This window comes from Monopterus albus, unplaced genomic scaffold, assembly GCF_001952655.1.
Source record: "Monopterus albus unplaced genomic scaffold, M_albus_1.0 scaffold7.1, whole genome shotgun sequence".
Classification (NCBI taxonomy): domain Eukaryota; kingdom Metazoa; phylum Chordata; class Actinopteri; order Synbranchiformes; family Synbranchidae; genus Monopterus; species Monopterus albus.
The window spans coordinates 5,389,274-5,412,214 of record NW_018127887.1 but is presented as its reverse complement, the minus strand read 5'-3'; the positions used below and the strand labels follow the sequence as shown (position 1 = coordinate 5,412,214).

Here is a 22,941-nt window from a genome sequence, read left to right as displayed (position 1 = left end):
TTTTGCTGCATTTTAGTTAGTGTTAATTGTTTTGCATTTTTATTTAAATACAATTCTTCTATGATTTTTTTTATAAAACACAAATGAGTTAGATTTTTGTTCATTACTGCAGAAATTACATTTAATTAATCACACAGCATCAATACAGTTGTCACTAAGTTAAATAAAATACCACTAGACTCCATCATTTATCTGCTTTGAGCTGACTATAGTTTTATAACCGTAAAGGATAATGAGGATGTTTTACTTTCACTAGACACTGGATTTATCCAGTATGTTTGTGTGTTCAGGGAACGTTCCCTGAGGGTTATGTGGAAGTTACTTTGGAAAGAATTTACCAAACCTTCAGGGAATGTTCCCTGAAGGTTTGGTAAATTCAGGGAATGTTCCCTGAAGGTTCTGTAAAGGATTCACAAAACTAACCTTCAGGTAACCTTCCACGAAACGTTCCTGGAAGGTTACCTGTTGTGTGCCCTGCACCAAAAAGATGCACAGTACTCGGAATGCTAAATGTATTTATAAGTCTGTGCCCGCATATACAAAATCAATACATAATTCCAACCTCTGAGTGCTGATTTGGCTCCAGGTTGCTGCCCAAAGCTTCATGGGATAATGTGTGCCATGAGACTGACGGGGATCAGGAAGTTTAGGTTTTACCAGCTGTGGGTAAATGTCTGAGGACGAGATGATTATTGTTGTAGTTTGTGCTTCCAGATTTACAGATGCAAATAAAAAGGAAGTGCTGCTGTGCACAAAGCCCCGTGGACTTTGGAAGAAATTGGCAGGTTGCTTATTTACAGAGTTTGCAAACCAGCGAGCTCCTTGTTAACTTGTCAGTGGTGATGTGAAGTATCATTTTGATTCTGTTCATTTTGTTAATTTCAAATACAGGTAGAAGTAGATGAAGTAGGCAAAGGGAAAGCTGGGCCCCCCAAAAGAAAATTGCTGCATTATGTAATCGAATGATCCTGTGAAGTGAACGTTATAAAATAGTGAATTTCTATAGTTACAATAGCCAAGCTGTTCAGCTCTCTCCAGTCCCAGTCTTGCAGTTATGAAACACACTGAGGTGGAATTCTTTTCCAAACCTGCTCAAAAAAAATCCCTTGAGGTTTTCTCTCGGCTCTTATTTAACATCCTCTGCCCCCTTTGTGCTCTTTCAACTGTAGGAGGCCGCTGTGTCCTCAGCCCTCCACTTACTTTCTATTGTTTAACTTTAGCTTCCACTCAGCTAAATTCCTGGAATATAAATGCAAAGAGAGCAGTGGAATGGAAAGGCAGGAGAGGAGAGTAATTATTAGCTGTGCTGATGAGAGAATTACCCTCCATCCAGACCTGACACAGGCAGGAAGGTGTCCAGTTAGATCTTCAGTGCCACCTCCGCGCTCACACCCTCACATTTTCAGCTCCCCCATAACCCGCCTCCTCCAAGGTCAAAATACGTCGTCATGGTAACAAGGCTGAAGGCATGGAGGGGAGGGAGGGAGGTTGTTTTGCTTGGCAATGTGGCAGCCAGCAGCGGCGTGTATGCTCGATCGCCCCTCCAGAGCCCCAACTACATATAATAGTGTAGCATCCAATTCCATGGACTGCCAGCAATGAGGGAGCAGCAGGACAAATGCCTTTTGTTTTTCTCTTTCACTCTGTTTGTCTCCCTGTGAGTGCAGAGAGGAGAACAGCGAGAGGCCTGGCGCTGACACACGTACCTGCAGAGGAGCAGTGAAACAGGAGACAAAGATAAATTGGGAGCCGTTCATCACCAGCTGAGAGAAACGCAGCGAGTGTTACAGCCTCAGGTGTAGGTGTGGAGTCCAAATTCAAAACAAACAAAAAAAAAAAAACCACACATTACTGAACTGTTATCTTCCCCCACAGTTAAGTCAGAGTTCAAATGGAAAACCACTAAGTTGTCTTGGCAAGTGTGGAGGGGGAACTGAGCAGAGCTGCTATTTTTTCATATTTACACCTGACAAAGTAAAGGCAATCAACAATCTGACTCGTTGTCTCCAATACTGACACCAGTAGTTCATTTCCTTACTTCATATTACAGATTTACTGCAAACTCGGTTTGGTAGAAGAAAACTGGGACACACAGAAGTGTGATATGTTATTTATTTGTGGTGGCTCAAACTTTATTTAATAGGTCATGTCTGATGGGGTTTGTCTTCATAGGACTATAGTACATGACTTGTGCATTGACAGGTAAGTAGTCTGTTTCAACATTTGGTAAAAACATATTCACTGTGTGCAGTAACCTACAGTTTTATGTTGCAGAGTAGAGAAAGTGCAGCGTAATCTGGGAGACACTGATTCTAATTTTAAAACTTAGGCCTATTTTATTTATTTTTATATTTGGGGAGGATTTTCATATTTTTCTGCCAAGTTAATTTTTGCTTCTCCTTTTGCATATGGACCCTTTCACAAGGATTCCTAGGGATTTCCTGTAGTTTTAGACATGCTAGTGGTGAAACTCCCTTCAGTTGTACTGTCCTTGGTGCTGCTTAGCCAAGCCTACTAGACTAAATGTTAAATTATACCTGCTAAGCATCGGCATGTTACCACACTAACATTGTTTAGCTCAACGTTGTGTCTCACTGTGCTACAGTGTTAGACCTATGTAGGAGTTAGCTTAGCACTTTCCACTTTGTATTTCAGGGTGAGGAAACTGACAAAGCACAAAGACGGAGTCACTGCAACTTCAGTGAACAGGGAGGACCTCTGTTTTTTACTATAATGCAGTGTTATTTTGTTTGTATTATTCTGAGGTAACATTTGAGATAAAAATGATGGAAAAGTCACCAAAAAAAAATCAAATTTCTGACAGATGGCTACAAACTATTCTAACGTTGTGTGAACTGTCCCCATTCTGTCACCTGCATGAAAACACCTGAGCAACGCACAGTGACTTCAGTCTGTCCATGTATAGGAAATATTAACTTATATGTGTGTGATAGTCCAAAAACATAAATGTTATGTCAGTCATTTCACAAAATGAACACCTTTTTCAGATTGAGGTTAACTAAAATCATACTGCTCTCATTTATCAACTATTTTAGTCAAAACTGAAATATCTCAACAGTGACTGCGTTGATTGACGTGGTATTTTTGTGCATACATTCGTGGTCCCTCGGTCAGTTTTTGTCAAACTACAGTGGTGTGAAAAAGTGTTTGCCCCCTTACTGATTTCTTATCTTTTTGCATGTTTGTCACACTGTAATGTTTCAGATCATCAAACAAATTTAAATATTAGTCAACGATAACACAAGTAAACACATCATGCAGTTTTTAAATGAAGGTTTTTATTATTAAGGGAAAACAAAATCCAAAACTATATAGCCCTGTGTGAACAAGTGTTTGCCCCCCTGTCAAAACACTGGTTTATCGCACCTGAGTTCAATTTCTCTAGCCACACCCAGGCCTGATTACTGCCACACCTGTTCGCAATCAAGAAATCACTTAAATAGGACCTGCCTGACAAAGTGAAGTAGACCAAAAGATCCTCAAAAGCTAGACATCATGCCGAGATCCAAAGAAATTCAAAACCAAATGAGAAAGAGAATAATTGAGCTCTATCAGTTTGGAAAAGGTTATAAAGCCATTTCTAAAGCTTTGGGACTGCAGCGAACCACAGTGAGAGCCATTATCCACAAATGGCGAAAACATGGAACAGTGGAGAACCTTCCCAGGAGTGGCCGGCCGACCAAAATTACCCCAAGAGCGCAGCGACAACTCATCCAAGAGGTCACAAAAGACCCCACAACAACATCCAAAGAACTGCAGGCCTCACTTGCCTCAGTTAAGGTGAGTGTTCATGACTCCACCATAAGAAAGAGACTGGGCAAAAATGGTTTGCATGGCAGAGTTCCAAGACGAAAACCACTGCTGAGCAAAAAGAACATAAAGGCTCGTCTCAGTTTTGCCAGAAAACATCTTGATGATCCCCAAGACTTTTGGGATAATACTCTGTGGACAGACGAGACAAAAGTTGAACTTTTTGGAAGGTGTGTGTCCCATTATGTGTGGCGTAAAAGTAACACTGCATTTCAGAAAAAGAACATCATACCAACAGTAAAATATGGTGGTGGTAGTGTGATGGTCTGGGGCTGTTTTGCTGCTTCAGGCCCTGGAAGACATGCTGTGATAAGTGGAACCATGAATTCTGCTGTGTACCAAAATATCCTGGAGGAGAATGTCCGGCCATCCGTTTGTGACCTCAAGCTGAAGCGAACTTGGGTTCTGCAGCAGGACAATGATCCAAAGCACACCAGCAAGTCCACTTCTGAATGGCTGAAGAAAACCAAAATGAAGACTTTGGAGTGGCCTAGTCAAAGTCCTGACCTGAATCCAATTGAGATGCTGTGGCATGACCTTAAAAAGGCGGTTCATGCCCGAAAACCCTCCAATGTGGCTGACTTACAACCATTCTGCCAAGATGAGTGGGCCAAAATTCCTCCACAGCGCTGTGGAAGACTCATGGCAAGTTATCGAAAACGCTTGATTGCAGTTGTTGCTGCTAAGGGTGGCCCAACCAGTTATTAGGTTTAGGGGGCAAACACTTGTTCACACAGGGCTCTATAGTTTTGGATTTTGTTTTCCCTTAATAATAAAAACCTTCATTTAAAAACTGCATGATGTGTTTACTTGTGTTATCTTTGACTAATATATAAATTTGTTTGACGATCTGAAACATTACAGTGTGACAAACATGCAAAAAGATAAGAAATCAGTAAGGGGGCAAACACTTTTTCACACCACTGTACATGTAAACCAAACAGCCACAGTGATCGCACACCCCCATCTGGACTAGATAATTAGTGCTACGTTTAAGAAGCGTGGAAGTGGGAAACACCGTACTGAAAAAATGTAACTGTTAAGCCGTGCAAGGCGACGTTAGTGATTGTTCTTGTACCTGGTTTGGTGCCCTGTCAAGTGTAAAACATGCCTTTAATTTTGTCCATGACACTCGCTTCAGCAAGTTTTGTAGAGTTACACTAATCCCAGTTCCCACATTTCTTGAAAGCAGCACGATTGAATAAGGGCCACTGTGTTAATGTCCCCAGGCAAGAAAAGCAGATTAATAAAATTATACACCGAAGACTTGTAGTTTAAAAATATTTATTGTGCTAAATTGATCAATCAATTAAATAGAGTAATAAATAAAGTGTAAACAAGATGGGAAAAATTTTAAAAATCCATAAATTTATCATTTAATTTGAACTGAAAAATGTTTCATACACTTAAATATAGTTTGGTTACACTTACTTTTTTCAGGGCTCAAGATCTTTAGCTTTCAGTTTTAAATTTCAGCTTCTGATTTACAGTCTCATCTCTCAGCGTGACAAAACATCTGGCCCCCATTCGTCTCCTTACAAGAACCCCACAGAATTCCTACTTTACTCTACAAACGTAATGACAGAACTCCCGTTAGTCTGTTAGAGATCCTCGTCTCATTTAGTCACATTCAAGGTAGATACTATAATAACAATAATGTAATTACTGAAATCCATTTTAATAATTTGGATGGATAGAATTAGTTCCTTCTCAGATAAACCTTCTGTATAAATGAGCCATAAAAGGGACACAAACACCACCAAAGGCAAACATGCAGATTTAAATGTACTTTAATTGATGATCACCAGGCTGTTTCCCTTTTACAATGAATCTGCAGTAGTTCTAGTTTTACCAGTTAGATTTGAAGAGATGGAGAGATATTGAATATTGCGCTTAGGAAGAAAAACTTAAATAAGATTATTACAATACAAAAAAGAGAGAGAGAATCAAACAGAACTACCAATACAGCATCTAGGGCAAACATGAAAAGCACAGCCCAGTATTATATTACTGTTGGTCATTTCAGTACCAGTTAAGACAGTTAGCTTTTTTTCAAGTATACCTCTTTAAAATAGCATTTTTTATTATTATTTCCATGTTAAACAATTACATTCAGGATTATAACTAAATAAATCACATGCAGAAAGATTAGATGAACAGATGACACCATACTGTGAGCTTCATTTTAATGCAGGTGTGGCCATGAAACTGAACAGAAAGACATGTATTTCCTTCTGTATCTCGTCAGTGTTTTGTGTAGTTTTCTTGGTTTGTAGAGTCGTTAGCAGTTCTGATTGCACTGTCACTAAAATCGGCTTAGATGAACCGGTTTTGCAAGGAGGATTGTTTGCTGTATCTTTGTCTTTTCCAGAGTGATATGTACAAATCTGTTTACAGTACATACTGTATGTGTACATGTACAGGAGTGTTCGTTTACTTTTAATGATGCTTTTGAGTCTGCATGTGTTTCAAGTCATATTCAGAAAAAGGAAAAAGGTGCAGCTGCAGTTAGCACTGTTTCCGTGTTACTGTTGAACTGCATATTATGGGATCTCAGTTTAGAAATCAAACCTTCGGAACCGAACCAGAATTGAAATGACAACTTGTCAAAACTTAAAACAAGACATTTATTTCTACCTAGGCTGATGTGAATGTTTTTTTTTGTTTGGTTTTCTGTCTATTGTTTTGATCCAGCAGCATTCGTATGGTAGTACCAAGTCTACATTCAGAAAAATAGATCTCCCGTATAGTGCATTCGGCTTCTGTACAGTTGTACAGTTCAGTGCTGAGGGTTTCACAGCGCTCTTGCACTCGCCTTGAACATGTCAAGGCCGGCTATTTGGAATCTGCCAACTTAAAAACATTATTCAAAGACAGTATAAGACCATCCACACATTCGGATCCGTACATTAAAAAGCTTCTTGGTGTTTCAGACACATTTCCATGCAGCATCAGGGAAGGGAACAAAAGGACTTTTTGCTTGATCATTTTACAAACATTTAAGCATGAACTAAAACACGAGTTTCCCCCTGTGTCCTACAGTTAATCAAAATCTCTCCAGGCTAGGGGGTGTGTGTGTGTACTTGTGCGTACCCAGCTATTTAACCTGCATCAAACTCAGATTCTCCCTCAGTGGATAAAAAAAAATCCATCTGCCTCGGAAACATGACAAACGAGATGCACATCAAGCCGCACGCGGTGCATAATGACGTGTCCTGTGCTAAGTGAAGAAAAAACACCATGAATCAAATATTTTTGATCTGAAATTAGGGAAGGCCAGGAGGAGCAAGGGATATGGAGGCTTTTTAAGATGAGCTATAAAATAGTGTGAGTGTTTTAGAGGGAAGGAAAATGGCACCAGTGCCAGGCTAGCACAAGCTGACAAATTGCTCTGGTCTTCTGACAAGTGTCATCTATATTTAGAGTCAGATTGAGGTACAGAACTGGGTGAAGCTAATCTGTGCAAGTTGAGGGTCCTCCTGCTATTAGTTGGCAGCATCCTGACAATCAATCCATCATCAAGAGCTCAAACAAACACCTGTATGAAAATCAAATTCTGTCTGGCCTCACCCAGCCTGGTCCGTCCCCTAGTTTCAGCTTCATCAGTCTTCAAAAAACCAAACAAAACAAAGATAAGATGGAGATGGACCATCTTAGACAAAAATAAATTGGAAAAATTATAACTACTTTGCACAAATTTGGACAAATGTAAATCAGTTGCTGTTAAAATTCAGATATAAATGAAGAAATCAAACTTGGCCTGGTGTAACTTGAGTGTGAGCTTATGAGCTGCTCTCCAGTCTGGCTGTGAACAAAGACATTTCACAGTGAACGCACTGGAAAAAAAAACGCACTCGCCACGTCACCTTGAGACGAACCATGCGCTTTAAAAACAGCTACTCAGTGTGTACCATATACTCGCGCACACAAATCTACTTGTACAACATTCCGACTGTATAATTATGTCCAGTAAAATCATCACATTCATGCTCAGTCTATAAATATTACTCAGGGATCGATATTAGGTAATTGCTTCATATTAAGATGGCGTCCCTCGCTAACGCCAAGCTCAGTTTGGAGGAACAGCTTTCACATTATTTTATATTACAATGAAAAGTTATTCTCTGTAACAACACTAACACTCTGTGCTTCAACCACAGACAAAAACCCAACATTTAACCTCTGTTACCTCAGAAAAGTGCGTTCCTATTTGGTGCGATCCTTCATTTGAATGTTTCCCCAAGTGGCATTTCAGGCGGAGGAATTAATGCTCAGTTGGATTATAGGTCCAGTTATTTCCAAAGTTTGAATAATGTAAGTTTAGTATCTCTGTATGAACTGATTGATCCTGTTTCAAGGTTGATTTAACCCATTTCTGGCTGCTTCAAATGGCTGACACATCCTTAACATATCGCCCTTTCTCCAAAGCTAAAGGCACATGAAAGAAGCCTCCTGTAACACACGTCGCATATTTTCTTTCTGTAAAATAACCCCATTAATAACTACAAATGTCACAGTTCACTCTGGCGTGTTGTTCCCTACGAAGATGACCTTCCGTTGCTACATTTGTCACAGATCACTGCTTGTTTTTCCCGTCGCTCCGTGGTGCTGACAATGTAGCTGAACAGGAGGAAATTAAATGTTAATTTAAGCTGTCTTCTCAAATGCATGATAGTAATTTGCTGCATAATAACAAAAAAAAAAAAAAACCTTTTTTTTTTTTTCTTTTTCTTTACTACATAGTCTCTGTATCGATACAGAAACAAACCTATGTGTATACTGGAGTACATAGAACTAACAAAGCCTGTGATAAAGACCTAAAGAAGAACCATTACATCCAGCAGAGATATGACTAGTGCAGAAACATTGGCCCTTCGCCTGGTGCCTATTAAATTCACTTGAGCACAGACAACCAGACAGTGTAGAAACATATTTGCACTATACTGCATTCCACATTTGAAGCCTGACTAAATTAAGGATTAAGTGCTCTCACTGAAAGTCTGAGCTGAAGTGTAAGCGTCATGCGCTGGCTAAGCTGTGAAAGCCGAGGAGAAAGATTTGTGGCAGTTCATCACAAATGACATGAACTTTTTTTAGCACACGGTAGCAATCTGCCATTATCGAGTTAATCCAAACACTAGTGTAGCGTGAGCAGAATTGCAAAGAATTTTGTCGTGTGCACCCGTGCAAAAGAAAGCAATAAGTTAAACAGAAAATTTTCTACTTCTAAAAATAGAATCTAAAGAAACTGACCACTGATTAATTTTGGAGACACTTTAGAGAAGTTCACTAATGGATCAGAAATTTGCCACCACTTGGACTATTTCCTTACTGATTAAACTGTGATTGGAGCCGTAAGTTTACTATTGTACATAGTATAGTATAGTTCAACTGCAGCTTTAAACATTCGTGGGATAATTAGGCTCATTTTTCTTTAAGACAGGAGTTAGTCAAGTGTCATTATATTATTGAAAAGAATTAGAATTGTCACCCAGACTGTTAGGGCTAGTAAAACGTGTGTTAGGGCAGACAGTTAACTCACAAAAGAAAACAAACAAGAGTAGAGTATGACTGGCGTGATGACCCCACTGTCACAGAAAGCAACAATCCAGAGTTTTGACTTTTAAGTAGAATGATGTAACAGAGTCTGAGTCGTGTTTGAGACAAGTACCGTGAGAGAGCGACAAGCTTTGAAAAGGCAGAGTGCACTCACTCTACCTCCAGTGAGAACAGATGATGCGAAGGGGGAGGATGAGGGGGTGGGGGAGGCATAGCAGGACCCATGAAGCTCAGAACTCGATCTTGCAGGCAGGGAAGGACTCGTCCTGCATGACTACGGTGCTGCTGGAGGCCAGAACCATGATGTTCAGGTCCTGCTGCCTCTCGTGGGTCTGCTGGTACCAGTCCCGGGTCACTTCAGTGTCGTGGGTCGGGATCAGAGTCACCTGATGTGGACACAAAAAGGAAACCAGCCGTTAAAAGAATAGTTTAGAAATTTGGGAAATGGGCTTAAATGTGCAGATAGCCAGATTCTAATTTGGTCATAAACAACCGAGTCTCTTGCCGTCTGATGATTCTGGTGCCGGCTCGTAATAACAAGCTCATGAATCCCATCGTGTCTCCAGTCAGATACTTTCATTGGCATCCTCATTTTAAATAGATGTTTTTATTCACCATCTGATGTTTGTATTCTTCCAATTTTGCGCTAGTTACCCGACAGACTATATACTGTGGCTCACTAGGGCACTGGCAGAGTGAAATCCACTTAATCTCAGGGTCAAATGACTCGGACTTTTGCGTTTTCACACACAGCTCCTCCAGGTAATGTCTAGATAATTTCAGGGTTCCAGTGCATGTCTGAAAAGGACTTATGTAAATGTGTGGCAGGAGCCAGCAGCTGGCTATCTTAGCAAAGTGCAAAGACTAAAACACTGGGCTGGTTTCATACAAAGCTAACATTGTTGTTTTTTTTTCTTAACCTTTACAGATACCAAATTGTAAGATGACAAGTTGTGTTTATGTACCAACAGACTATGTGCCTGGACTGATGGAAATGGAGGATGCATACCTGTAAATTGGAGCCCCACTGAGCTTTGCCCTCCAGCAGTGCGTCCAGGACTCCACGACTGGGCTCTCCGCTGCCTGGGTCGTTACCGCTCACCACGTAATACGAAGCCCGCACTCTCTTAAAGAACTCCTGATCCACATTTTTGGCACTGCAGTGGTTGGGTACATAAGCCAGGTCGACATAGATGGGTGGTCCAGGGGGGACGGCTGTGCTAGGTTTCTGTGAGTTGTTACCTGGATAAGAACAGAGTCACAAACCATCATTAGTGTAATAACAGTATCATCATGATTTACTAAAATTGCACTGCAGAAGCAGAGAGACTTTAGCAGCATTTTTCTCCACTGAACAATTATATTCTATTCACTAAATGATTTATATTTAAAAGTAAATTATTCAGCAAATATGACCACAGTGTATTGATGTTGCAGATACATTATATCTTCTGCCTGCACGTTTTAATGACACAATCCACAATAAACACTGTGAGTAGCCAGACAAACCAGTTAGTCTCTAGTGCACAGAATTTCTAACAACCAAACAGCATATGAACAAATTTCATAAGCGGCATATACTTCTGTATGACTGTGTAATTTTAAGACACACCCATATTTTAATCTCTCAGTAGATGCAACAAAGGAGTGAGGGAGCAACAAGTGGGGGGTGTGTAATATAAAGTAATGTGTGATGTGGAGGGTCAGAGGACATGGGGGACACTGGCCACTGCTCAGTGTAGCATGGACAGGCTCAGAGCTAACAGCCATGAGACGCTGCCGTCGGACTTCCTCTGCTGAAGCTCGTATCACAAGCTTGTTTATGGCCCGTTGAGGGCGTCACTGTCTTGTAGCTAAGCTAGCGGCGTTACTACGAGAGGCTCCTCGGGTGTCTCTCTCCTTTGGGAGTGTATCAGCAGCCCTGTTGTTTATCACAGCTAGTTACTGTTCATCATCCCATATATATTTTGTTAAGCTCTGAAAATAGACAGTAATTAATCTTGTTCATATACAATATAAGGCTAGTTTGTTGGATCTTATCAAGCTAATGCTAACATGCTAATGTACTTGGCAGGAGGGAGGGATGGGGATGCATCTGTGGATCTTAATTCCTACTTCTGACTTAAATTTTATTATTGAAAAGATCAAAAAGCAAGTATTTTACTCAGATATGACCCAGCAGTTTAAACCAGCCCAAGAATTGTTTTTTAAGTTGTGTTGTGTCGCAGGCTGTGAAGATATTAACACACCTGAACTGCTCTTGACACCATTGACCAAGCCTTTCCCTGGACTGAGGATCTCACTTCTGGAGCCCTGATTCTCAGACATCTTGATCAGCCTGGAGCTTTTCTCTGTGTCCCTCCTCCTGAGAGAGGCTGACCTTGGTGAGGTGGACTCCTTAGTCTGCTTCACTGGAGTAGAGGACCTCTTCCTGACTTCTCCCTTTCGAGCAGGGGAAGCAGATTTGGGTTTGCTCTTTCTGAGGCCCTTGGTGGTCTTGCGCTCCTTCTTGAGAAGTTTCTCTGTGCTGCTGTGATCATTGAGGAGAGCCTCTGGATCTACCATGCACACATCCGGGTGAGGAGGTTGAGGAAGAGGGTCCTTTATCGGCTCTGGGAGAGGATCATGGGTCTTCTGAGCTGATCTTGGTGAAGGAGGATGATGGCCGCCTCCAGCTCCAGAAGCAGATGACTTGTCCACTGGCAGATGTTCAGCATCTTCGTCTGAATCCAGATTTCCTTCAGCTGTTATGGATGGACACTCCTCGGTTTCTGGAGGCACGTCAGAATCCGACTGTGAGGGCAACGATTCACTCACTGATGTAGGCGGCGTCTCCTCTCCAGCTAAGGTCACAGCCAAACCCGATGACATGGCGCCTAACAGCTGGTGTGGCCCCTGTTCTGCGTCTCCATGGTAACTCTGAGTGTGGTGGCGCCTCTGCTTGTGCGACCTCCTTTTTATGGAATGCTGCTCCTGATCGTCATAGTCATCGTCCTGGGAATGGTCACTGTGGCTGTCCTCCTCGCCCTCATCACTGGAGAGCTCATGAGGGCTGGGACTGATGAACGATGGAGAAAGTTCTCTCTTGTGATGTTTATATTCACAGGAAGAGTAGCCTGGAGGGGAAGCAGAGGAGGCAGAAGCACCGGTGTTCAAATCGGAGGGATGATCAATCTTCCTGTCTTCTTTTTCAAATGTTTCTGTGTGATAGGAGGACACAGAGGTACCATGGACACTGGCCATCCATTCCATCGCTTCCATTGCCTCCTCTTCCTGCTCATTATCATCACCATAACCTGGAGGAGGGTCACTTGGGTAGTCATCAGGTCTCTGCAGTAGCTCCCAATCAGATATACTGCTCTTTCTTCTCACTTCTAATCTCTCCGGTGGGTTATCCAACAGACTTTTCTCCTCTACTCTTTCCTTTCCAAGTTCTACTTCTTCACACATCCTTGGATCCATTGTAGCTTTCTTCTCTTCTCTGCTCTCTTTATCGGTCTTTTCTTCTAGTTTCTCCTCCATTTTCTGCTTGACATCAGCATCTTCAGCAGTCTTTGTTTTTTCATCTTTTTCACTGGTTTCTTTTTCTGCCACCTCAGCAGCTTCCTTTAAAAATGCAATAGCACCAGTTGTCTCTTCTTCCTTTGCCTCTGACATGTTCTTCTTTCTTTCTGCATCCTCTTTTGCTATGGAACATGAGGTTTTGCTAGCTCCACTCTCACTCAGTGGAGTAACTGAGGCTGTCTGTTGAGTTATTTGGACGTCAGGTGGTGCCACAGTAGTAGAGGTCATGGTGACTGTCTTCGTCTCTGTGGCGTGTATGGTGCTTTCTGCAACACATGACTCGGTTATTGATGAAAAGGTCTGTTTTTGCTCAGCCACTTTAAATTTTTGACATTCAATACGACAAGGCAGGGTGCTGTCCTCCGTTTCAAGGGAATCAGGCTCTCCGTCTTCTGCTGACCCTTGGGACCCCCCGTCAGAGGAGTCCGCCCTTTGAAGGGGAGAGACATCAAAGTGAGCCTCTGATGAGGATAAACATTCTGAAGCCTTTACTGGTTTGGTACTTTGCAGAGATGGTGCTGTGGTAGATGTTGTAATCTTACTTTCTAGCATATAAAAGCTCAATTCTGTGTCTGTTTCAGGCTTTGCAGAACCACTTTGATCCTCAGTTTGTTTGGCAATGGTATGCAAGATTGGAGATGGCGGTTTGGCCTCCTGAAACTGACTGAGTGAAGACGCTTGTGTTGCAGGTTTTGTCATCACCTCCATGTATTCATCTCTCTGAAATCCTCCAGAGGACGAACTTGGTGACACTGTCATGAACGATGGCTCTGCTTTGGCTTGAGGTGCTTCACAACTTGATTTGAAAGTTTCAAATTTCTCTTTAAACTGTTGGCTCAAAGGGGCAGAAGTGGAGGCTGAGGATGAGTATGTTGTGGAGGAGTATGTTGACGTGGAGTATATTAATGTGGTGTATGTGCAAGCTGGTGAGGTAGTAGCCTCGTGTTTGGCAGTGATATCTGGGGTCTGCCTCTCATCTACACTTTCTTCGTCTCTTTGGCTGTAATATTTATCATCGCTTGGCTTAGGTAGTTGGGAGGCATCTGAAAACTTGAGGGTTTCTTTCTTATCTTCCTTCAGTTCTACTTGATGCTCCTCACTGTAAATATGCTCAGAAAAATCTCCAGCGCTGCTCTGCCCAATATCGGCATAGCTGCCTGTTTGCAGAGTGAAAAGACTAGATGTAGGTTTGGACTCGCTTAAACTGTCAGGTGGTAAAGAGCTGCCTGTCAAACTGCTTATGGAAGTTAGTTGACAAGTTTCCTTTGTTAAAGAGCTTGGAGATAAAGACACTTTGTCTTCATCTCCTTTTTTTGACTCTACTGCACAAGAAGAAGTTACATCCTCTGCCGTTCTCATTGTGGTTGGTTCAGGAGACAAATGCTCTTTGTGTGTGTCCTCGGATTTCGTTGTTTCAAGAAGCTTTTGGGCATCTGGTGTAGTAAAACAGCTTTCATCCTTCTTGAGAGCACTTGAACCCGGTGATGCAGTTGTTTTACCTACATCTACGCTCTCAGTCCCAGGAGGTTTGGATGTGGCAGTATCAGCAGTCATATCATCTTCTTTGAGTGTTTTTGTTTCAGGAGACGGTGGTTTTTTAGTCACATCTTGCTTGTCTGCCTCTGTGGCTACAGAAGCTGAGGCATCATCAAGTGCTGGTTCACACAACGTTTCCTCTTTAAGGAAGCCTGACTCAGGCTTTTTATTTGAGTCTTCCACCTCGGCTAACCTAGCACTGTCATCAGAGCTACATCTGCACATTTCTTTTTCAGACTGTTCTCTGGCACCCTTTTCCATATCTACATCACTTAATTCCTCTTCTTCCTCCTCCTCCTCATCCTCATCTTCATCATCATCAACATTGAAATCTTCTCCCTCTACAAGTAAACGTTTATCAATCAGGCTCTCTTTTCCTTCAGGGAGGTCAAACATGGATTTACCAGTGGCAGAGCTGCTAATTTGACTGTTATCAGTAGTAAGAACATTGTCATCTATTTCATGTTCTGAAAATGAGGCAGAAGGGGGTGTCTGTGAATCAGTTCGTTCTTCCCTCTCTAGGGGTGATGTTTGTTGAGGTAAAATGTCCTTTTCTGCAGGTGAGTGTCGACCGGATGAAGAGCCCTCTCTTTCGTGATCAGGGGACTCAGTTTTGTCTTTAAGTGACTCGCTAGATATTTCCTTCTCTTTTTCCAGTGTCGTCTTCTCTGTGAATTCTCCAAAAGCTGTGGGAGTAGCTGAAGCCTGTCTACCGAGGTCTGATTGGCTCCAGGAGGGAGAGGGTGTTTCTTGTCTTAATGATATGCCTGCACTAGTAGAAACTTTATCACTTTCTCCAGTTGCTCCTGTTTGAATTGGTGCAGCATCACTTTCCTTTATGTCTTCCTCCTCTTTCTGTGATTTCTCAGGTTTGTCCTCTTTGGGACTGAAAGAATATGACTCAGCAGCCTGGGACATTTTGTTGTCTTGCATGTCTATGGAGGAAAAGCTCTTGGCAACATAAGGTGTATCTGGTCTTTCTTCTCGCTCACTCTCTTCCTCTTGGCCTTTCTCTCGGTCTTCATATTTAGGGGAGGCACTTCCACTATGGTGGCTGCTTCTTTCGCTCTCAGTAAGGGACAGTGGGCTGTAGTCAACTCTACTGAAGGACAGAGGCTCTTCTTTGTATTGATCGTCCAGTAGCAGCATGGCTCCTCCAGCCTCTGTCTGGCTTGTTCTTCTGTTGTCATCAATACCGATGTCAGAGGTCTGATCAAACCTGAGAGAAACCTCACTTTCTTCTCTTGAGTCCAAGTCATAATCTTTTGGAATGGGCTTTTCGTACGGATCATACTTGGATGCACCAAAGGTTTGCTTCTCATCTTGGAGGCTTCCACTGACTATTTCCTTTTCTGAGCTCTTTTTTTCACATGAATCATCCGATTTTACAGCATCACCATGTTTCACATCCTCAGAATCTTTGTCCAATGTAAAATACAAACAAGGTTGTGACAATCCTGGAGAAGCCACCTCTCGTTCTCCCTCCATCTCCCTTTCTGCTTCCTTCCCTGGTTTTTCATCAGGTTTCATCTTTTCTGTACCAGTAACTCCTGAACTTGTCTGAGCTGGTATCTGTTTCTCTTCTTGTGGTCTTTCCTCCACATCAGACTGGCTCTCAGTGCTTGATACTGTTGGCAATCCAGGCTTTTTCTCAGTTGAGTCTGACACGGGTTCTGCTTTGGCAGCTGGAATATCAGAAAAAGGTTCTTGTTGTGGAATGGAGGTCGTCTCCTCCTCTGACATGACAATATCAAAGGAGGGCTCTGGCTTGCAGAGAGGTGCAGGGGTCGTTTCTGTTTTAACAAATTCTTTGTCTGGCTCTGGTGAAATTCTGAATTCTTCTTTGCCAAACTCTTTGACATCTTCATCAAAAGACGGTGCCTGCATTGTAAGCGTAGGTATGATCAGTGTTTGCTTACATGTTGGTGGTTTAGTCTGGTCACTTGTTTGTGCAATTTGGGATAACGGCAGACCTGCAGAGGAGATGTCATGGTCTGATTTTCTTGGCTCTACTGACAAAGGTCTGGAGCCAGCTCCTCCCATACAAATATCTTCTTCGTCTTCGTCTTCTCTGTCTTCGTCTGAAGACTGAACCACAAATGCAGGTTTGTAGTCTGACCTGGATGCCATCACCGCCTCTTTAGATGTTGTCTGTGCAGGTTGTTTAATGGTTTTGTCCAGGTCTTTCTCCTGTAATTCCTCTCTCTCCCATTTCTCCTCCTTGGTGTGGTCTGCGTCAGATGAGTCATACTTTTCTTTGTCTGTGATCACATCTGTCTTTGTATCAGATATATATTCTTTTTCTTGTTCTTTCTCCATTTTCTGTTCTTTGCTAAGTTCAGCAACATGGGTGTCATCTTTTTCTTTCTCGATCTTCTCTTCTGAAACAAAGACCTTTGTTTCTTTCTCTTTTTTCTCCTCCTGGATGTGAAGCGGAGACTCACAAATGTCTTGTGCTGGTTCTAGGGGTTCATTTGGAGCTGTTACAGTAAAGTCTTTCTGCTCTTCTGCTGATGCAGCTCCAGGAGGTTTATCAGAGCTTTCATCATGTATATGCTCATCAACCTCACATTTTTTATCATCCTTTCTAGATTCAAACTCCGAAGGATAATCATCTTTCCCCTTTTTCTCATCTTTGGTGCTTAATATTGGAGTGTATGTCTCCTTCTCTGTCTCCTGTTTGATGGATTCAGTTTCAGGGGTTCCCGGTGTGGCTGCATCTTTCATTTGCTCCTCAGTGGTTTCAACTTTAGATGGCTCTTTCACATCCTTGGGATGCTCAACAGTAGTGTCAGTTTCTTTCTCTTTTTTCAAGTCACCCTCTTCAGTGTCTTTATCCTTAATTTCCTGCAAAATGGGTTTGTGGTCAGAGATATCGCCCTTTTCCAGCTCTTTAGCCTCCTGTTTTATTATCTCTTTGCCAGAAATGTCAATTTTTTCCATTCCTTTATCAGTCTTTTCTTTCTCCTTTTCCTCCTCCTTAGTCTTAAAGTCAGTTGGTACTTCTTTTACTTCTACCTTATCCTCCTGATCTATGAAGGGTTTTACACCAACAGTGTCTTTGCCTTCCTCCTCCTTGATGGGTTTGATATCTGCAATATGATCCTGAATCGTCAGTTCTTCTTCCTCAGGCAGTTTAACAGTGGCGGTTTCTTCCTTTAACTCTGCTTTCTCCTTTTCTTCCTCTAGTTTTGATTTGACAGCACAAATATCTTCACTGATTTCTTTCTCTTTTTTGTCTTGCATAGGGGTTTTTCCAACAAAAGCGTCATCTTTCATGCTTGTTTCATCCTTAGATAGTTTGACATCATCTTCCTCCATCTCGGTGGGCTTGACAGCAGGAGTGACATCTTTACCTTTGCTTGTGTCTTGCTCCTTTTCTCCTTTGACTAGTTTGACATCATCTTTAAGAGTTTCTTTTGCTTCTACCTTGGCTGATGTGTAGAAGTCATCATCTTTATGTATTACTACATGCTTCCCATCCATCTTGGTAACTTCAAAAGCAGCAGCAGTTTCTTGACTTTCCTCTTGGTACTTTTCTTCTTCAGGTGTTGGTTCCTTACTAGGCAGTTTATCTTCTTCCTCTGCTTTGATAACCTTTATAGCAGCAATATCATCATTACTTGCATCTTCCTTCTTGTCCTCTTCTGTGGTATGTTTGAAGGCATGAGCATCATCCCTGCTAAATGCTACATATTTGTCCTGCTCCTCGGAAAGTTTGGTGTCAGAACTATCATCTTTACTCACAGTTATGTCCTTTTCCTCCATCTTGGTGAGACTAATGGCTGAGAAAGCTTCTTTAAAAATCTCTTGTCCCTTTTCTTCTTCCATGGTAAGAGCAGATGTATCACTCTTACTAATAATTTCTTCTTCTTTGGTGAGTTTAGCAACAGTGATGTCATCCATCTCTGTCTCTCTTTCTCTCTGCTCATCTGAAAAAAGCTTGGCAGCAGAAACATCTGTCTTTTCCATCTCTTTTTCTTTTTTATCCTCAACCATTTTGATGTCAGATATTTCTGTTTCCTTTTTCTTCTCATCATCTTTAATAGGCCCAGTAATGGGTATATCATCCTTTTTAGCTTCTTTTTCCACCTGCTCTTTAACAGGTTTGAAATCTATGGCTTGGGCCTTTTTGATCTCTTCTTCTTCGGTCTTTATAGACTTGATATCAAAAGTATCCTCCTTTTTCTTCTCCTCTTTCAAACTCTTACTATCAGTAACACCATCCTTCTTAACCTCAGTCTCCTTAACCTCACCTTTGGTTTTAGGGTCAAAATCATCTTGTTTGGTATCTTTCTGCATCTGCTCATCTTTGATTTGTTTGACCTCAAGAGTATGGTCTTTGTCAGGCTCTCTCTCTTGTTCTGCCTTGATGGTCCTAACTGCAGATTTGTCATCATCGTCTTTCCTGTGGTCATCGTCATCATCCAGGAAACGACTCTCCCTCTCTGGAAATTTACCTGGAACAGGCACTTTAGGTTCCTTCTCTTTGACTCCACCGCTGTCTTGGTCATGCTGACCAGATGAGATGAGGGAATCCCTCTCTAACACAAGTGGCTGAAAGTCTGTTAAAGGTGCAGCAACAACAGGAATTGTTTCTGCCTGTTTGCTTTCATCTTTTGGCACTGAATGAGCATCTTTATCTGAATCTTTCATCACTGGAGCAGCTTTTATATCCATCTCAGGTGATTTGTCCAAAGAAATTGCATCTTCTATTTCATGCTGGTCTGCTTTCTCTTTGTCAACATCTTTTTGCATCTCTGATTCTGCCTCATCTTTCCTTTTCGTTCTGTCTTCAGCTGTTGTGACTACATCAGAGAGCTCATCTTGTTTTTGCAGCTCCAAATCAGGGAAGGCTTTCATTTTGTCTTCCACTGCTGACTGATGAACTGGAGAGTGAGCTGCACTTGAGTGTCCAGACTGCGGAGGGGAGGCCATTTTCACAGTGATGTCATCTGGACTGAAACAACGGTCTTCACTCTCTGAAGTTACTGAGTCTGATCCAAAAGGTCTAGTAGGCACAACAGATGAAATGTCTTTAGGTGCAACTGCATCTATATTTTCCTCTTCAACTGGAAGAGGGATTGGTTTGGTATCGTGTATAGATTTTGAGACCAGAGACACTGAGCCAGCAAGCTGTTCGTCTTTTTCTTTACCCTGTAATATTTGGGATGAAGCATAGCCCTCTTGTAGTTTTTCAAGTGAAATGTCAACATTAGGAGTTCGGTCTTCCTCCTCCTCCTCCTCTTCTTCTTCCTCCTCTGCATCGTGAAAATCAGGAGTTTTAACTGCCATCTTCACATCTGCATCAGGAAGCTGTAAGTCATCAGGTGGAGACTTGGATTGTTTGTCATCTTCTAAAGAAGGCGGTGAAAAGCTTCCTGCAGAGCGTGGCTGCTCTTTGCCTTGTGTAGCATCAGACAGAGTTGACAGAAGAGCAGGGGTTTTGGGTTCCTCCTCAGCTGGAGGTGCTGCAACAGATGCTACAGATTGGTCTTCAGCGATAGAAGTGGGGAAGGAGGCCATTCTGTCATACTCTGTGATGGATGTTGCAGATGATACATGCTCCTCTTCTGCCAAAGGAGCTGTGATGATGTTGGTAAATGCAGATACTTGCTCCTGCACACCCAGGATAAAACCCTTCTCAGTCGTTGCTGCAGCTTGCATCTCCCTCATGCCATGGATGTTTACAAATGATCCTGTTTGATCTGGAACAGAGATGTCATAAGCACTGACGTCATATTGAAGGTGCGGTACCCTCTCCTCTGCCTCCTCATGAATCTCTTCATCAGAGATGGTCTGTTCTGTCTCCGAATAGCCGGGGATGGTCTCATCTTGGATGTAGGAGACGGGTTCAGCGGCTCCTTGAGCGACTGAAGTTATGGGAGCCGTGGGTCCTCCAACATGTGACAGGTAGCCTTCCTCCTCTTCCTCATCATCTTTGGTTGTAGTAAGGATTTCAGCAGTTTTGCTTTCAGTGACTTTCAGGTCTTCAGCAGCATCGTCAGGGCTGACTTTAATCTCTTCATCTGCTATTACATCTAAATCCTCCACTTCCTCCAGTTCAGCTTTCTCCACTGCCTCCTCCTCCTCTTCTCCCTCTTGCTCATCCTTAGATGGAGTCATGTATAGCTCCTCCTTTGTTACAACCTCAGCTGAGAGATTTTCTGATTTTTCCATTTCTTCAATCTCATGTTTCCTGTCAAGCCCATTGCCCTTGGCCTCCTTCCATTTTGATTCATCTTCCTCTTCACCTATTCCCATATCCTCCTCTTCCTCCTCCTCCGTTTTCTTTTTAGCAGCTGGGGCTTCTTCTTCCTCTTCCTCTTCTTCATCCTGAGTTTCCGCTCCCTCGTCTTTAAACTTTTGAGCCTCTTCCAAGTCTCTGTCTTGTATCAACTTCCTGTCCTTGTCTTCAACTTCAGCTTTCACTTCTGGGCTTGATAACCCCTTTTCAGGAGACTTTGTGCCAGCTGGAATTTCAGATGTAGTTTCTTGTGCTTCCTCCTCTTGTGCTGTTGGTGTTGATGAAACTTCAACGCCGACCGGTGGTTCTGCTGATAGAGCTACAATCTCAGCCTGCTTCAATTCTTCAAAGTCCTTGGTGAGGTCTTCAGGTGTGGAGGGAGCAGACATGCCCTCAACAGCTCCATTAGCTACTGGTCCAGGTTGAATAGTTTCAGGTTTTGGCTCCTCTGGTTTGGTTTCTGCAGGTTCAACTTTTGCTGCTTTGATTTTTCCAGTCTTGGCTTTACTTGACACTTTAGCTTTATGCAATGTCTTCCTGACTTCTGGAGTTAGTGGTTTTAGGTCAGGCTTTGTAATTTTTCTCAGCTCAGGTTTGGATGTTTCTTTCTTTTTGTCCTCTTTGGACTTAACATCTTTCTTAACATCTTTCTTTTCATCTTTCTTAACCGAGTCATCTTTCTTTACTTTCTTGATCTCTTTCTTTTCCTTGTCCTTTTTCTCATCCATTTTTGACACCCTTTCCTTTGAGTGCTTTTTAATGGATTTTTCTTTCAAGAGTTTTTTCTTTTCTGGCACCTCAGTTTTAGGTTTTATAGTCTTGGTAGGCTTTTTCTCCTCCTTTTTCTCTGATATATTTTCTTTCACAGAGTCTCTCTTTGCCTCTGTGGGGGCTGACACATCTTGTCCTTCGGTTTCTTTCTTTGCAACCTTTGCAATCGTCTTCGGGGAGGATTTAAGACTCTCTTTGCTGTCTGTTCTTTGTTTTAACTTGGTTTGTTTTATAACAGAGGGAGGAACTCCTGAGGCAATGTCCTTCTGTGTGGCTACTGGGTAGCGCAAGAAGTCAAGGTGCTTTAATTTTTCTAGCCCCTCCAGGATCTTGTTTTGTGGTGCATTCCCAGGGAACAGCACTCTTACAATCTTTTCTGCAGGGCTGGCGGGGAGCCAGACGACTAAGGCTGTAACTGATGTCAGGTAGGGCACAGATATTTCTCCTTCTTTCCCGTTGGGCAGCACAATGCCAGTTTTGGCCTTGCTGTTGCCAGCCCACTTCTGCATTAAAAACTGCATCTCTTTACTGTCTTTGACAGGGTTGAGAATATACATGTCTAACCTGCCCACTCCCATCTTGTGGAACAGAGTAATAGGCTCAAGAGTGTTGCTGACAACTCGAAAGAGCGGCTCTGGTTTGATTCCTAATTTATTAAGGTACTGCAAAGTCAGCGAGGCTTCTTCGATGCTGCGTTTCACTTTCAGATTTGATTCTGGCATACGGAGTTTTTCTGGTACGTTGAAGAACACCACACCTAGTTCGGGAGAGATTAGGTTCTTCATCCAGTCGCTATAGTTGGTGGAGCCTTGAGACCGCTCCTCTTCCTGTTCTGCTATCTTCCTCTGAAGAAGCCCATTGATACCTGGGAGATTGTCAGCGCCAATGTGTGTAAGTAAAATTGAGTCAATGCGGTCCAAATGACGAACCAGCTTCCAGAAGCAGGACTTTCGTTCAGAACCTCCATCCACCAAGATGTTGAAGCCGTTCACAGCAAAGAGGGCTGAGTCTCCTCGTCCACCAGGAAAGATGTAGCAACATGGCTTGGACAGTTTCAGGAAGCCTCCAGAGGTCGGTGGCTCCAGAAGGTCAAAGGGTGAAGGGACATCAACTGTCTCAGAGATGTACTCTGTGAACTCTGTGACGCCCTCCATTTTGGGGAGAACGGGCTCAGGGTTTAGTTTGTATTCCAGGAACTCCCGTAGGGTCTGCTGCTGTCCCAGGGAGCCCCAGCCCACCTCCCCACGGCAGGACACAGTAAGTGTAGCCTGCTGCTTGGGAGCTGCTGTGCCCAGTAATTCACTGACCTGCAGGACAGACACATCCAGACAAATCAGTCAGTGATGCATGCAGAAATGTGGTGCATTTGTGTTGTAAACACAAACAAATAAGACTGCTTAGCTGACTGTGTAGACACCGGTGTTTCAAATTTT

General features: G+C 42.5%; 2 protein-coding genes across 7 annotated transcripts in view; one reads left to right on the top strand and one right to left on the bottom strand.

Moving 5' to 3' along the window:
• The window catches only part of ppip5k1b (diphosphoinositol pentakisphosphate kinase 1b), a 54,983-nt gene extending 44,543 nt beyond the window's left edge, over window positions 1-10,440 (top strand). For all 6 annotated transcript variants that reach the window (XM_020622644.1, XM_020622726.1, XM_020622707.1 and 3 more), the window contains one exon: window positions 10,362-10,440. In XM_020622644.1, the coding sequence (XP_020478300.1) occupies window positions 10,362-10,405 (44 nt within the window). In that variant the 3' untranslated portion in view covers window positions 10,406-10,440. The remainder of the gene's footprint in view (window positions 1-10,361) is intronic.
• The window catches only part of map1ab (microtubule-associated protein 1Ab), a 58,380-nt gene continuing 41,044 nt past the window's right edge, over window positions 5,606-22,941 (bottom strand). The window contains exons 5-7 of the mRNA XM_020622623.1: window positions 11,640-22,815; window positions 10,400-10,632; window positions 5,606-9,776 (exon numbers count right to left, since the gene is read on the bottom strand). Coding sequence (XP_020478279.1) covers window positions 9,621-9,776; window positions 10,400-10,632; window positions 11,640-22,815 — 11,565 coding nt within the window. The 3' untranslated portion in view covers window positions 5,606-9,620. The remainder of the gene's footprint in view (window positions 9,777-10,399; window positions 10,633-11,639; window positions 22,816-22,941) is intronic.